The sequence below is a fragment of the Myotis daubentonii genome, chromosome 16 (assembly GCF_963259705.1).
Source record: "Myotis daubentonii chromosome 16, mMyoDau2.1, whole genome shotgun sequence".
Classification (NCBI taxonomy): Eukaryota; Metazoa; Chordata; class Mammalia; order Chiroptera; family Vespertilionidae; genus Myotis; species Myotis daubentonii.
Window position 1 is genome coordinate 42,085,392 of NC_081855.1, and position 13,148 is coordinate 42,098,539.

The window sequence follows — 13,148 nt, forward strand, 5'->3', positions numbered from 1 at the left end:
CCAGAGTGTGGGCGTCCCCAGGGGTGGAGCTCTGAGCTATGGGGCTCCAACTTGTCCCACTGACAAACTCCCACAGGAAAGGTTTGTGTAAATAAGGATTTTTTTTTTTTTTGCTTCTCTTCTACAAATAAATTAAGAAACAAACTAGAAAATTGTCTGCACCCATTGCTGCCCTTGGGTGTGGGGTATGCCCTGTCCCTGCAGGGCTAAAAGGGTCCATCGTTCCCTCAAATCTCAGAGCAGTCCAGATCCAGGCTGGAGATGGAAGGGAGGTCGTGACCTCTTGGCAGTCTCATTTCGGCAGCTGCCCCAAACAGCCAGAGTGTCCCTGGGGCTCGTCCAGGCCCGGGTGCTGGCTGGGAGAGGAGCTGTCTGGCAGGTCTTGGCATGAAGAAGAAGGACTGCTGCAGGGCCTCTCAGGGGAGGGGTTAGCCAAGTAGGCATTCACCAGCTGCATGATCTCTTCCACCTAAGAAAGGGCAGAGGGCAGAATACAACAGTGGCGACTGGGTTCTCCTGTCTCACCCTCCACCCGGCCTCCTTACCAAGGCCTTACATGAGCTGCCCCCACCAGCTTTCCTTCCTCATCACCACTCTCTCACTCACAATGTGCCAGTCACACTTCCTTCTTCAGGCTCCTCTAACAAGCTAAGTTAATTCTCAGCTCAGGGCCTTTGAACTTGCTATTCCCTCTAACTGGAATGCTGTTCCCGTAGAACATCGGTTCTCAACCTGTGGGTCTCGACCCTTCTGGGGGTCAAACGACCCTTTTACAGGGGTCACCTAAGACCATCGGAAAACACATATATAATTACATATTGTTTTTGTGATTAATCACTATGCTGTAATTATGTCCAATTTGTAACAATGAAAATACATCCTGCATATTAGATACTTACATTACGATTCATAACAGCAGCAAAATTACAGTTATGAAGTAGCAACGAAAATAATTTTATGGTTGGGGGTCACCACAACATGAGGAACTGTATTAAAGGGTCGCGGCACTAGGAAGGTTGAGAACCACTGCCATAGAACTTCCTATGCCTAGTTTAGATGCCACCTTCTCTGAGTATACTTTCCTGACCATCCCCTACACAATGCCATGGCCCCCTCCGGTCACACACCCTTTCCCTTGTAGCATTTGTCACTCTATTAAGTAGTCCACACCCCTCTTTCCCACTCACCTGGGGACTCTGCAGGAGGAGCTGGCTCTCTCCCACCCTCAATGCCAGGGTATGGGGGCCCATTAGCTGGCAGGCGGCCACATGACCATAGCTGACACTGTGGATAGGCTCTGTCTCACCAGGTCGGGAGAGGGACATGGCCTTGGCTCCCAGGCCCAGGCATAGCTTCTGTGGAGCACCCCCACCAGGCTCCTGGGGACAGACAGGCACAGACAGGCAGAGTCAGGGTGCAAAGAGAGGACCCTGCGGCATTATTTTTGGAGGGAAGAGATGGCTGAGAGCAGGAAGTTTCCCGGTCCCCCTATGAACCATAGTGAATGTGTGGAGGAGGGGCTAAAGCTCCAAAGATGTGGGGGCCCAAGGGCCAGTGACTCCTGGGGTCTGAGATGGACAGCTGTGCTGGGTGTAGGGGGTGAAGTGGCCCACAGTGGGAGCCTCTGGCTCCGGGGCAAAGGTGTGGGGCTTGGGCCACCAGAGTCCCCTTCTCCCGTCTCCCCCTCACCGTGCTCAGCTCCAGAACTTCATACCGAGCAGCGCCGAACCCTGGACACTGCGCCGCCAGAGCCAGGTAGGCAGCCATGGCCTCAGCTCGGCCCATGCCCCGGAGCCGCTTCCAGCCGCCCAGCACAGCAGCCGCCATGCCGGCGCCACCTCCTCCCTCTCGGACCACGCTTCCCGCCGGGCGGCCGGCCCCAATGCGCCGGGCCCGCTCCGCTCGCCTCTTGGCCAGGCCCGAGCTCCAGATGGCCCCGGCCAGCAGGGCGGCGGAGGGGGGAGGCCTGGGGATCGGGCGGGGAGGGTCTTCCCGCGGCGGGGTCGGGGGCGGCAGCAAGCGGTCCAGGCGCGGCAGGGGCGCCCTCGGGGAGAAGTCCCGGTGCAGGCTCTGCAGGCGCAGCGCCGCCAGGGCGCGCAGCGTGTCGTCGGGCGGGGGAGGCCGGCCGCGCAGCAGCAGGGCGTGAGCCTACGGGGAGGCACTGGCGTCAGGGAAGCAGCGGCGGCTGGCCCATCGTGCCCACACCTGGGGCGAGGAATCTGAGGTCTGGGTTCGAGTAAAGCCTCCCACAGGGTTGCCACACGCCGACATGCCCAACAAGGGAGTTCAGGCTCGGGGGCCTTTGGGGGGCGTCAATGCTAAAACCCTCACCTGCTCAAAGAGGAAAGGCAGCTCGTGACCGTCCGGGGACAGCCCCTCGGGGCGCAGAGGTCCGTGCAGACGGAGACACAGTCTCCAGCCCGCGTCCGGCGAGTCTTCCAGCGCCGCGGCTTCCTCCGCCGCCAAACTGCGATGGAGAACCCGGCGCTGAGCGAGGCAGCGGCAGCTCCCATCCCCCCAAGTGTCGGGGCGGGACGGGCCGAGCTTGGGGAGGGGCTTTGGGAGCCGGGCCAGAGCCGAGAGGACCTCGGAGTTGAGCTTTGAACCTCCACTGCAAACCGCTGGCGGACAGGGGTCCGTCTTAGAACCAGCGAACTTTACTATGCAGGACAAGGGGCAAGCGCTCATAAACGTCTGCTTAAGGGCTGACCTCAGATTAGCAGAAGATGGGCTAACGGAGAGGTGGGCTGGGGCTGGACATTTACTTCTCAAACCTGGTGAGCACGTCGGCCATGAGAGTCCCCCCAGCCAGGGCTCGCTCCTGGGCCCCTCGCTGCTCGTACAGCGCGAAAGCGTTGCGGCTTCGGGCCAAGCCCAGCCGCCCCACCAGCTCCCGAGCAACCTGGAGGGGAGAGTCAGACTGCTCAGGGGTCTCGTCAGGACTGCTGGAGGGGCTGATCCAACTGGAGGCGTCTTTCAGGTCTCAGTCCTGCCACACACACCCCATATCCAAATGATGACTCTCAGACTCGGGGCAAACCTGGGGCTGGCGCCCCAGGAGAGCTACGCATAGGAAGCTGGGGGGAAGGGCTGAAGTTGCAGGGGGTCTCTCTCTGGTCTTACCTCCGCCGCCGTGGTGTGGGAGTCTATGGCCACCGGGCAGGCACCAGCCCCCGGGCAGTGCACGGTGCACAGCAGCTCTTGCCGTCGGCTCAGCGCGGAAATCTCTGCCAGCGAGGGCACCAGCTCTCGGCCGCGTGTCCGGCCCAGCGCTTTGCGGATGAAGCGCGCATATTCCGCCAGCTCCGAGTCCGGGAGCGCCTGCTCCGTCCTGGGTTGGTGAGAACCCTCAGATCAGGGCTCCGAGGGCTTTCCTTCTCCCCTCCCTCTCTCCTTCTTATTTTACAGTTTATTTCATCACGTTGATTCCCTCCCCTCGAACTCTAAGTTCCATGAAGGCAGCGACAGGCTCCTCTGCATCTACCCCTGGCGCCGGGTATGGAGCTGAACGGCTTTCTAAGGCTCCCCGCGGCTCTCTCCGAACTGCCCCTCCCACTTCCCAAAGTCTCCCTGGTCCCTCTTCCGGTTGAAATACAGCCGCTTTCCGCTTTCCAACCTAAAAGCCCCGGCGCTGGACTGCATCGGCCCCAAGGAAAAGCACCCTTTTGACTATTCCTCCGCCCAAAGGGGGCGCCTTTTTGCAAGTCCTCCGCCTGCAAGTGAGAGGTGACCCTGTAATTCCCAGAAAGCCATTGTACATATCAGCAATCTGGAGCTCGGGCCTGACCTTGGGCAAATCCCTTCCCTCCTTCAGGTTTAAGTTCTTCATCTGCCAAACCCTTTCGAAAGGCCTGTCATCCTGCCCCAGCTCTACAGCTCCCTGCCTCGGCCTTGCCCCGCCCCAGCCCTCTCACCTCTCCAGATGTCCCAGGAGGTGCCCGCGTACGGCTCCGCCAGGCCGGAAGGTACAACTCATGCAGGTGAGGAGCTGCCAGTACCGCAGGGCCGCGGGGTCTTGGGTAGCCGGGAGCCCGGGGGGGCCCGCGGGGCCCGAGGTCTGCTTAGCCAACTGCAGGAAGAGTTCGTCGCGAAGCGCGGGCAGGTCCCGGCAGGTCTGGAGTACACCCTGCATCAGGGGCCCGGGGCGCCGCGCCCCCTCCAGGGCCTGCAGCGCCAGGAACAGCCGGACCGCCTCCTCACGCAAGGGTGCGTAGCCAGGACCTGCAGGAGGGCGGGGGCGGAGGGACGGTTTGGAGAGGGGACACAGAGCTGAGCCCTGGGAGGAAAGCATGAACCAGGGGAGGTCGGAGGGAGTGTAAGGGGACAGAGGGTGGCAAGGAAGGGAGAGTACGAACGACAGGAAGAGTGAAGGGAAAGCAATGGTCCCCACAGAGCCAAACTCTCAACCCCTGCCTCCCAGGAATCTTCCCTTCTGCTAAAGCTGCACTTGCAGTTATAAAGGTAGAGGGATAGACGAAAGGACATAGGTTCTGTAACTGGGCACAGGGAGCCATCACCATGGGCCAGAAAACAGGCTGGACTGGAAATCAGAAGACCAGGGTTCTGCTCCCCACTCCCTTGATCTCTCTAGTTTTAGGGCTGGGGCCAGTCACTGATCCCATCTGGGGAGAAACAGCTGGATGAGGTGAGCACATTCTCCCAAAGTGGTGGCTTTCCCACCACTTGTCAAGGTAGTATGGCATGGTCTCAAGGGCATAATAAAAGAATAGAAAACGGTAAAAAACTCGTGAAAGAACACCAGTAGTCAGAAGAAAAGGTCAGGGGACTCTTTCCCCCTCCCCACGTGGGAGTCTGGGCTTGTTTCTCAATCAATTTCCACCTTTGCTATTAAAAAAAGGTCAAAGGGGGCCTTTTTGTATGTGTGATGGCTTCCCACCCTGCCACCCTGCATATCAGTCTGCTCAGCTTCTGGTTTCAGCTTCCTCCTTGAAAAGGAGGGGCGGGGGGGCTGGGTAGGTCCCCTGAGTACTCCTAGGTCTCAGGTGAGGCATTCAGATCCCCCATCCAAGGGATTGGGCCGCTGGCACCACTCACCTGGGGCGCTGGCTCCATAGGGCAGGGGCAGAAGTGGGGCATACAGGGCCCCACTGGTGTGCCTCAGAATAGGGTTCCGGCGGTAAATGAGGGCCACGGCCTCTGGATCCCCGCAACTCTCCTAGAGGCCAAGGAAAGGGTCACGGTGATGGAGAAGGGGGCTCCCCATGAATCCGGAAAGCTGCTGGGCCCACCACCCTCCTCTTTCTCAACGGAGTCCCCCCTCTCCTACCTGAATGTCCCTGAGCAGCAACTGGGTGGGGGTCTCCAGCGGCGCCTTGGAGGCGATCACTTCTCGCAGCGCCACCCCCCAGCGCTCAGCTTCGGCCTGACGCGGGGAGCAGAGCCGGACACTATGCTTCCGGCCAGACACGGTCACTAACCACAGTCCTGGGGGAGAGAGAGGCCGTGGAGGGCCATCAGGGCCAGCTGGGGCCACTACCCGGGGAGGTAGGGGAATTCTCACACAGGCTCACCCGTCTCCTTGGGCCTCCGCTCCGGGCCGGTCACCGAGCACAGGCTGGTGAGGACGAGGCTCCCCAAGCGCCGCGCCCCCTTCCCGCTGCTGCTGAACTGGTCCAGGGAGTCCCGGGTGAGCACGAACCAGGCCCGGCGCGGGGGCAACCACGGCCGAGGCCCTCGTCCGCGGGGCTCGCGGTACAACCAACCTGGGGGGAGGGAACCAGCAGGCGAAGACATTATCCCCAGGAGTCTGGGGACTGAGGGGCACCCAGAACGCCTGAGGTGGGTCCTCACCTTTCACCACAACATCCGCGTCGTCCTCCAGCGGCCCCTTCTCGGGGATGAGGCTCCGCGTCTCCTCCCAGCTCTGCAGCCTGGGCCAGAGGGGAGGAAGGGTTGGGCGGGGCTGCCGGTCCTGCACCGCGCCTCCAGGGGGCTCCTCAATAGGGGTTCCCCAGACAGCAAGGGGTGCCTGCTCCCGGGCCGGGCACCCCTCCCCCAGGCTGTGGGAACTGCTGGGCGGGTCTGACTTCTCACCAAAAATAGCCTGGAGCCCCCCTTCCTCCCGGCGCCCCCAGCCGGACCGCCCCCTCGGGACCCCAGCCAAACCACAGCGTCCGGCGTAAGGACTCTCCCTTATTGCACAATCGCGAGAGGGAAGGCGGCGGCGATGGGGGTCCTGGGGACGGGCTGGGGTCTCCCGACCGCGGGATGCAGAGGAGGTGCTCACCTGTCTGAGATCGGCCCGCTCCTCACCGGCTGAGTCAGCGTCACGTCCAAGGGGCCCTGGGGAAAGAGGCTCAGGGTCAGAGTCCTCCTCTCGGGATGCGCAAGGGTCGGCCCCAGGAGCGGTCCTGACTCGGACGGAGCTTCTGAAATCGCGGGGCGCGCTCCTCCCACCGGTGTCTACAGCACAGCTGGAGCTAAAAAGCCTTGTCGGGGTTACACTTCAAAGATGCACGCAGGGGTTTGGTGGCGCAGGAAGAGCCCTGGACCGGGAGTCAGGAGACCTGGGTTCTGATAACAAGTCTAGCACTAACTGCCCAGGGATGTAAGAGAGGAACCTTCAAGTCCCCTTCAGTCTTTGGGCCTTAGCTTCCCGACCTTTGAAAAGGGAGAGGGAAATCTCTTCTTGCTCTGGCAGGTTCCAAGTCACCCCCTCCCCCTCATTTTCCCTTGTTGGCTTGGGGGGGGGGGGGCAGGAAGTGGGCACAGAGGTGAGTGGAGGGAAGAGGGTCCCTTCAGTATAGGACTTTCTCCAAGAGCTTTTATGCCCTCCCACAGACACCACTGAGACTCAATGTCAGCAGAGACCCTGTCCCTTCGCAGGGCTCAGGAAGGGCTGGCCAGGCTAAGGAATGGTACACACTCTCAGGGGGAGATGCCATAGGAGGTTTTGCGCCTCCCCCACCCCCCATGCCTTCGAACTTCAACTGTAGACTGGGGTCTGAGAGAGGCCACAAACCCATCCAGGAGCCAGGTCAGGCAGGAGCTGTTCCATCGTCCCATTGCGAGAAGACTGCTAAAGCCAAGAGGGGAAGGTGGGGGAGGGGGGGCCAGGGACACCTGTCCCCAAGCTCCGGGGAGGGGGGTGGAGGTGGAGCGTGAGGGAAGCAATGGCCTGACTCACAGAGCCGACCCTGCCCGGCCTAGAAGCTTGGGGACGCCTGGGTCCTGTGTGTTCCTAAGGCAGAAAGATCCACCCGTTTTCTGGAGGGTCTGAAAGGGGCTCCTGGCCACCCCACCACAGAGGGCAGGTGCTGACCACTTAGACCAATTCCCCTAATCGCAGTCCTGTTTCCCTCCCTCCCCCCCCCCTCTATATTTATCCGACCTCCGCCTCCGCCAGGTGCTGGCGCCGGCCCTGGCGGCGGAGCAGCCCGCCCCACCCGGGCACGGAGCCACCGGGCCTGCTGGGGACCCCTGAGCGGGGGATGGGAGCCTGATCCAGGCCATTGCACTGGGAAGTCTGGTTGCCAGTCTGCGGGGGAATCAGAGAGGGGACGTCAGGGGAAGGAGGTCTCCCACACCAGTGGTGCCTCAGTTTCCCCACGAGGAGATGCGACAGAATCTGGGAGACGCTGTTGCTCACCATCCCCGCGGGATTCCCAAGGAGGCTCACCAGGGTGGGCCGAGGGTTCTGTCCTGAGGTTAATGACGAAGGGTCCTCCAAGAGTTCTGGCCCCCCAGTTCCCTCTCCGGGGGGTCCCCGCCACGGACTCTAATCTGAGGAGGCGGTCACCCCTTGCCCAGGTCCCCGAGGTGGGAGCTCCCGCATCGAGGCCCAGCGCTTACGACCTCGGAGCGCAGAGGACCCAGGCGTCCGAGCCGCCCAGCCGGCCTCTCCACATTCCTCGGCGCTGGCGGAGGCGGAAGGAGATGGGATGGGACGCGGGCCCGGCGGGGAAGGGAGAGGCAGGGCCAGGTCGGGCCACGCGTGACGCCTCCCTGCCTCAGGGCCCCAGCAGGTGGACAGCACCCAGCGCGAGGCCCACAGGCACATCCAAGTCGGCAGGTTCCCGGGGACTCCTGACCCCTAGGCAGAATCCTCTCCCACGCCCGCCTGCCCGGAGCGCGGTGTTTGGCTGGAGTCTGGAGCAGGACCCGGCGTGACGGCCGGCGGTAGGGAGAGGGATTGAGACCAGGCTTCAAACCCCCAGGACTTACCCTCCCGCCGCCCGCTGGACTTGGGGTCCGTAGTTCAAAGGTCTCCTCGTCCTCGTCCTCGTCTCCGTCCCCGCTAAGCTCGCCGTCCCCGTAGTCCCGGTGCAGAAGAGTAAAGCCTCGACGGCAGCAGAGAAGCCACCACAATCCCCCGGGGAGAGGCATCCGGGCGAGCAGCCGGGGGATGGGAGAGCCGGCAGCCGGCGGCCGAGCTGCAGGGGGTCGTAAAACTGGCGGTGCTCCGATCCGAACGGGAGGAAAGATGAGGCGGGTGGAGGGGAAGGGAGAAAGGAACCGGGAGGAGGCAGTGTCTGGCGCTGGGGTACAAGGGGCTGTTAGCTAGACCCTGCGGGGGGCTCAGTGTCTGGGCCCCCGAAGGGGGAGGGGGAAAAGCGTCCAGAACCCAGGGGGAAAGATGGAGCAATGTCCGGAGCTGGGAAGTAGTGTCCGTTGTAGTGTCCAGCCCTGTGGGGGGCAGTGTCCGGTGCAGAGTCCAAGGTGGGCAGCTGTCCAAGCTCCAGAGAGGGTCGTGTCCGGTAGAGCGTCCGGTGGCCGGGGCCCGGGCCGCGCGCGTTGCGCTCCCTGCAGCCCGGGGACTGGCGCGCTAGGGGCGCGAGCACAGCGCCGGGACCCGCCTCCCAAGTCCCCTCCCCTTCGCCCCCCCCCCCCCGCCTCCCCACTCCCCCCTCTTTCTCTCCTCCCTTCTTTACAGGGCAGGGTCCAATTTTCGTCACAGCCTCCTCTGCCCAATCCCTGCGCCTGGCGCGGGGCACGGCCACCAATCAAGCTACGGAAACGGCGGCGGGTTGCATCACGTGCCTCTGGCTTGTTGACAGTGGGGCGGGGCCTGGGACTCGGCGGGGAGGGGGCAGTGCGATGTGAGTCCAGCCGCGTCTCTGAGGTCGGACCGAGGGCTGGTGACGTCACGGAAGCCCGCCTGCACGCTCTCGTTTTAACTCTTGGCTCACCAGCCTACACGTTAAAACCCTCCCGAGAGCAGCTTTGGAGAACGACAGGCCTAGGGCACGGAGGGAGGTCCGACTGCTGGCCTCTCAGGGTCCCTGAGAAAGGGAAGAGCCTTAGCTACCTGCCCCGGGCACCGCACTGGCGGTGGCCCTCCGCCCCGAATGAGGGCCAGCTCCTCCACATGAGTCACCTCCTTTTTGAAGTGCAGGCCGAGGCCGGAAATAAAATCCGCTTTAGAGTGCAAAGCTCAGCGAACTCCTGTGGGGACAGTGACTTGGGGTTATAAGGAATGCTGTTGTATTCGGACGGCGTGGAGGCCTCTCAGGGTGCATTCTGCTGACTGTGTAGGAAGGGGTTAACCGAGGCGCTAGGCGGGCGGGGCGGGGCCGCGGATCGGGAGGGAGGCCAGGGCCCCTGCGGGCGCGCGCGTGCGTTGCTGACTCAGCGGCGATTCCCGCGGTCTCCGGTGGAGGGTTCCAGGTTGCCCCCCTGGGGCTGGGGTGTGGGGCTTTTGGAGGGTCGGCGCCATCTCCGCGCCTTCCGAGGTTCACGGCCCCTGGAGCCCGAGGTTCCATCTCAGCCGCCGGAGGCTCCTGGAAGGAAGGCTTAGTCCGCGCTGGGCGGGGCGGGGCGGGGCGGGGGCGTCCGGCCAGCGCCGACCTGGAGACCACCCTGCCCGCCACGCCACGCCACGCCACGCCCTTCCTGCCCCGGGCCCCCAGGCTGCTGGCTGAAGTGGTCCCGGCAGCTTTGCTGACCGGATATTAAAGTGCGGAGAGTTGTCGCTCCTGAACACCATCCTGCCTGTTGTGATTGTGTAAGACAAAGACCAAGGGAATCAATGCGACGGTCCCTGCAGGTCACCCGGGCCTTGCCCTGGCCGGAGAGGAGCGTGGTCTGCACTGAGGTACCCGAGGGATGGAGACACCACGACCATAGATAGGTCCTCTTCCCGGTCTGGAGCCCAGGCTCTTGCAGCTGGAAGTTCTCTGCGAAGTCTAACCTCTCTCCCCGGCAGCCTCGGTGCATTAGACGAGAACCACAGTCACCTCCCCCCGCCCCCCACGCCCAGGATAATGACTCTGGGAATTTGCAAATTGGGATTTTCTCCTTGGTTTTTCTCCAAGGTGAAAAACTTCGACTCAACTTTTTGCTCCCCCCCCCCCCGACCCCCCGCTTTTCACCACAGAATTTTATAGAAGAAACTATAAATGGTCATCTAATCCAAAAGCCCACCCAAAACGGGAATCTCTGCCCCGTCCCTATCCGCACGCCAACACACAGGCACACACAGCCCCCGGCAGACTCAGCCGGAACATTCCAGGGGCCGGGAACTCGGTACTGGCCAAGGCGGCCATTATTGGATAGCACTCGGGTTGTTCGAAAGCTCTTCTCCACGGCATTTCCAGAGGAACCCCGCCCTCCTCGCCTGGCAGCGTTCCCACCCCACCTCTGTTGGCAGCGCGCGGGTGAAGGTGGAGGAGGTGTCATGCTGGAGCTCCAGCAGGCTCAGCAGCCCCCATCCCCACCCGGGCTCTCAGCGCCTTCCACTTAGCGCCCCGCGCCTAGAGGGGGAGAGGGCGGGCGCGCGGTGCGGGACCCGCGGCTCTGCTCTGCTACAAATCACTTTCAAGTCAGTGACTCAAAAATAGTAACATTCGTTGGGCTGCATCTCATGTCCATGTTATCCGTTTAATGTGGCAGAGTCCGGAAGCAATTCCTTTAGGTCCCTACCTCTTTTTCAGTGTCCCCACCCCGACTCCCCTTTCCCAGGAACCTCCCAGATGCGTTTCCTCAGCTCGCCCCCTCCTCTGGACTCGCAGCCCTAGTGGTCCCAATAGGAAGCACTGTGGGTCTCGGTGGGAGCCGAGCAGGAAGGAAGGCGGGGCCGCCGGGGGCAGCGGCCGCGGGGGCGAGGCGCGGAGCTGCAGCTCCCACCCCGGAGCAGCCTCCGCAGGTCCTGGCGGAAGCGCAGGCCCAGAAAGGCGTAGAGCACGGGGTTGAGGCCGCAGCGCGCGAGAGCCAAGCCCCCGGTCACCAGCAGGGCCAGGTCCTTGCGCTTACTCGCCGGGCAACTCCGCTCGCGGGCGGCCAGGAGGTCGGCCGTGTCCAGCAGCAGGGCCAGGCTGTAAGGAAGCTGCAGCACCACGAAGGCCGCCACCAGGGCCACCACCACGCGCAGCGCGCGCCGGCGCTCCGGCCCCCTGGCGGCCAGCAGCGTGCGGCCCAGCAGCGCGTAGCAGGCTGCCATGACGCCCAGCGGCAGCGCGAAGCCCAGGGCCACCTGCGCCACCGCGCTCGCCCCCTTCACGGTCTGCGCGAGGCCCTCGGGGAAGATGAGACGGCAACGCCGCTGCCCTTCCCGCTGCCCGTCTTGGCTGAAAAGAAGAGCAGGCAGTGCCAGGAGCAGCGACAGCAGCCACACGATGACTGAGACCAAATGTGCTCTGCCCGGCCCCGAGGGCCTCGGTCCAGCCGGGAGGGCCCGCGTAATGGCCAAGTAGCGGTCGGCGCTAATGCAGGCCAGGAAGAGGAAGCCTGCATGGAAGGAGGCCGAGTAGAGGCCCGAGATGGCACGGCAGGTGGCACTTCCCAGACTCCAGCCCTGCAGAGCTCCCGCTGCGGCAAAGGGCAGGGTCAGGGCCAGCAGAAGGTCTGCCAGGGCCAGCTGCAGCAGGTGGGCGCAGGTGGGTGAGCGGGCGGCGTTTCGGGCTGCCAGGTGGGTGGCCAGGACCAGGCCGTTGCCTGCCAGACCCAGGGCAGCCACCGTCAGGGAGATACTGGATTGGAAGGCGCGACTGAAGGCCTGGACATCCGCCTTGTAGCAAAGCTCTGGCAGAGGCTCAGCTGAATAGGCCTCCTCGTCATCTCCAGAATATGAGCCCCAGGAGTCCTGGGGAGGTCAAAATGAGAAAAGAGACCCCATGAGTCCTTATCTTCCCATTCACACAAAACAGGCATTGGCTTCCCTTGCACCCCCCTTGCCTCTGCATCCAGCTTTCTGGGTGACCTTGAGCAAGCCACTTGCTCTTTCTGGATCTCAGTTGCCTAATATGTAGTAGGGTTGTTTGAAATAGGAAGGTAATGGATGTGAAGCATCCGTGCTCTTCATAGGCCACGGGTTTGTATTATTAATAAACCTGGGAGCTTCAGTTCCGCTTGCAGCGCCCTCTCCTGGAAGTATTCGCACACGCAGGCTTTGCCTCAGACCCCGTGGCCAGACTCTAGACTCCGTCTCCTTTCCCTTTTCCCCTCCCCAAAGCCCACCCCTACGCCAGTGCACTGACAAACTCATGACAAGCGGGTCTCAAGAATTGGGGCTCAGGTCTGCCGTTGCACCTTGGACCTCTACGTTCAGCTCACTCTTCCCTTCAGCCCGAGTCCTGTCCCCCAACACCAGCCTCCCATCACCAGCCCCATTTATCTGGAGGCCCCTGATCCCACATGGCTCCAGGAATCCTGTGTAGGTCAGAGCCTGGGGGAGGCCTGTCGCCAGCTGTGGAACCCCATGCCTTCACCTTACCCTCCCTCTCTGTAATCCTTCCTCCCCCCTTGCCCCACTCCCACCTGCTCTGTGGGCTCGGTCCCCATCTCTGGCTACGCGGGTTTCTGAGGTAAAGCCACCGGGGAGAGAAGTTAAACTAGTGGGACAGGAAGGAAGGGGCGGGGAGAGCGGCCACGAGGGAGGGTGGTGGGTATTGGGGTCTGTGAGCCCTCTCTACCCAACTTACCCATTCCACTCCCTAAAAAACAATTTCCCTACCAGTAGAAAGAGAATGGGTTTCAGAATATCTCACTTGCTAGCTACCTGTGTGATGGTGTGTGTGTGTGTGTGTGTGTGTGTGTGTGTGTGTGTATGTTTTTTTTTAACCTCTCTGAGCCTCAGGGTTTTTATCTGCAAAATGGAGTAAAATAAAAATGCTGAATTCACAGGATAATGAGGATGCCTAGTACGGGTGCTTGCAACATCCTTTGCCTTCGGAAAATGTTAAAATCTTTTA

General features: G+C 62.2%; 2 protein-coding genes across 5 annotated transcripts; both read right to left on the reverse strand.

Annotated features, from left to right (window-relative positions):
* Positions 1-69: 69 nt before the first annotated feature.
* On the reverse strand, positions 70-8,815 carry PLEKHH3 (pleckstrin homology, MyTH4 and FERM domain containing H3). Of its 4 annotated transcripts, none has more exons than XM_059670219.1 (13): positions 8,185-8,814; positions 6,248-6,303; positions 5,812-5,891; positions 5,532-5,723; positions 5,288-5,445; positions 5,056-5,176; positions 3,915-4,221; positions 3,124-3,331; positions 2,775-2,902; positions 2,332-2,467; positions 1,690-2,148; positions 1,188-1,379; positions 70-469 (listed from the first exon to the last, which is right to left on the reverse strand). In XM_059670219.1, exons 1-13 carry the CDS (start codon positions 8,344-8,346, stop codon positions 293-295), a joined length of 2,376 nt encoding a protein of 791 aa, XP_059526202.1. In that variant the 5' UTR covers positions 8,347-8,814; the 3' UTR covers positions 70-292. The 4 variants fall into 4 exon arrangements, 3 of the variants coding, with proteins under 3 accessions (XP_059526202.1, XP_059526201.1, XP_059526203.1); XM_059670218.1 differs by having other exon boundaries at positions 2,766-2,902; XR_009449237.1 differs by having other exon boundaries at positions 329-469; positions 1,715-2,148; positions 2,766-2,902; positions 8,185-8,815.
* A 2,003-nt stretch (positions 8,816-10,818) lies between these two features.
* On the reverse strand, positions 10,819-12,783 carry CCR10 (C-C motif chemokine receptor 10). The gene is made up of 2 exons (XM_059670228.1): positions 12,715-12,783; positions 10,819-12,040 (listed from the first exon to the last, which is right to left on the reverse strand). The coding sequence occupies exons 1-2, from the start codon at positions 12,736-12,738 to the stop codon at positions 10,973-10,975; spliced, it is 1,092 nt and encodes a 363-aa protein (XP_059526211.1). The 5' UTR covers positions 12,739-12,783; the 3' UTR covers positions 10,819-10,972.
* Positions 12,784-13,148: the final 365 nt, after the last annotated feature.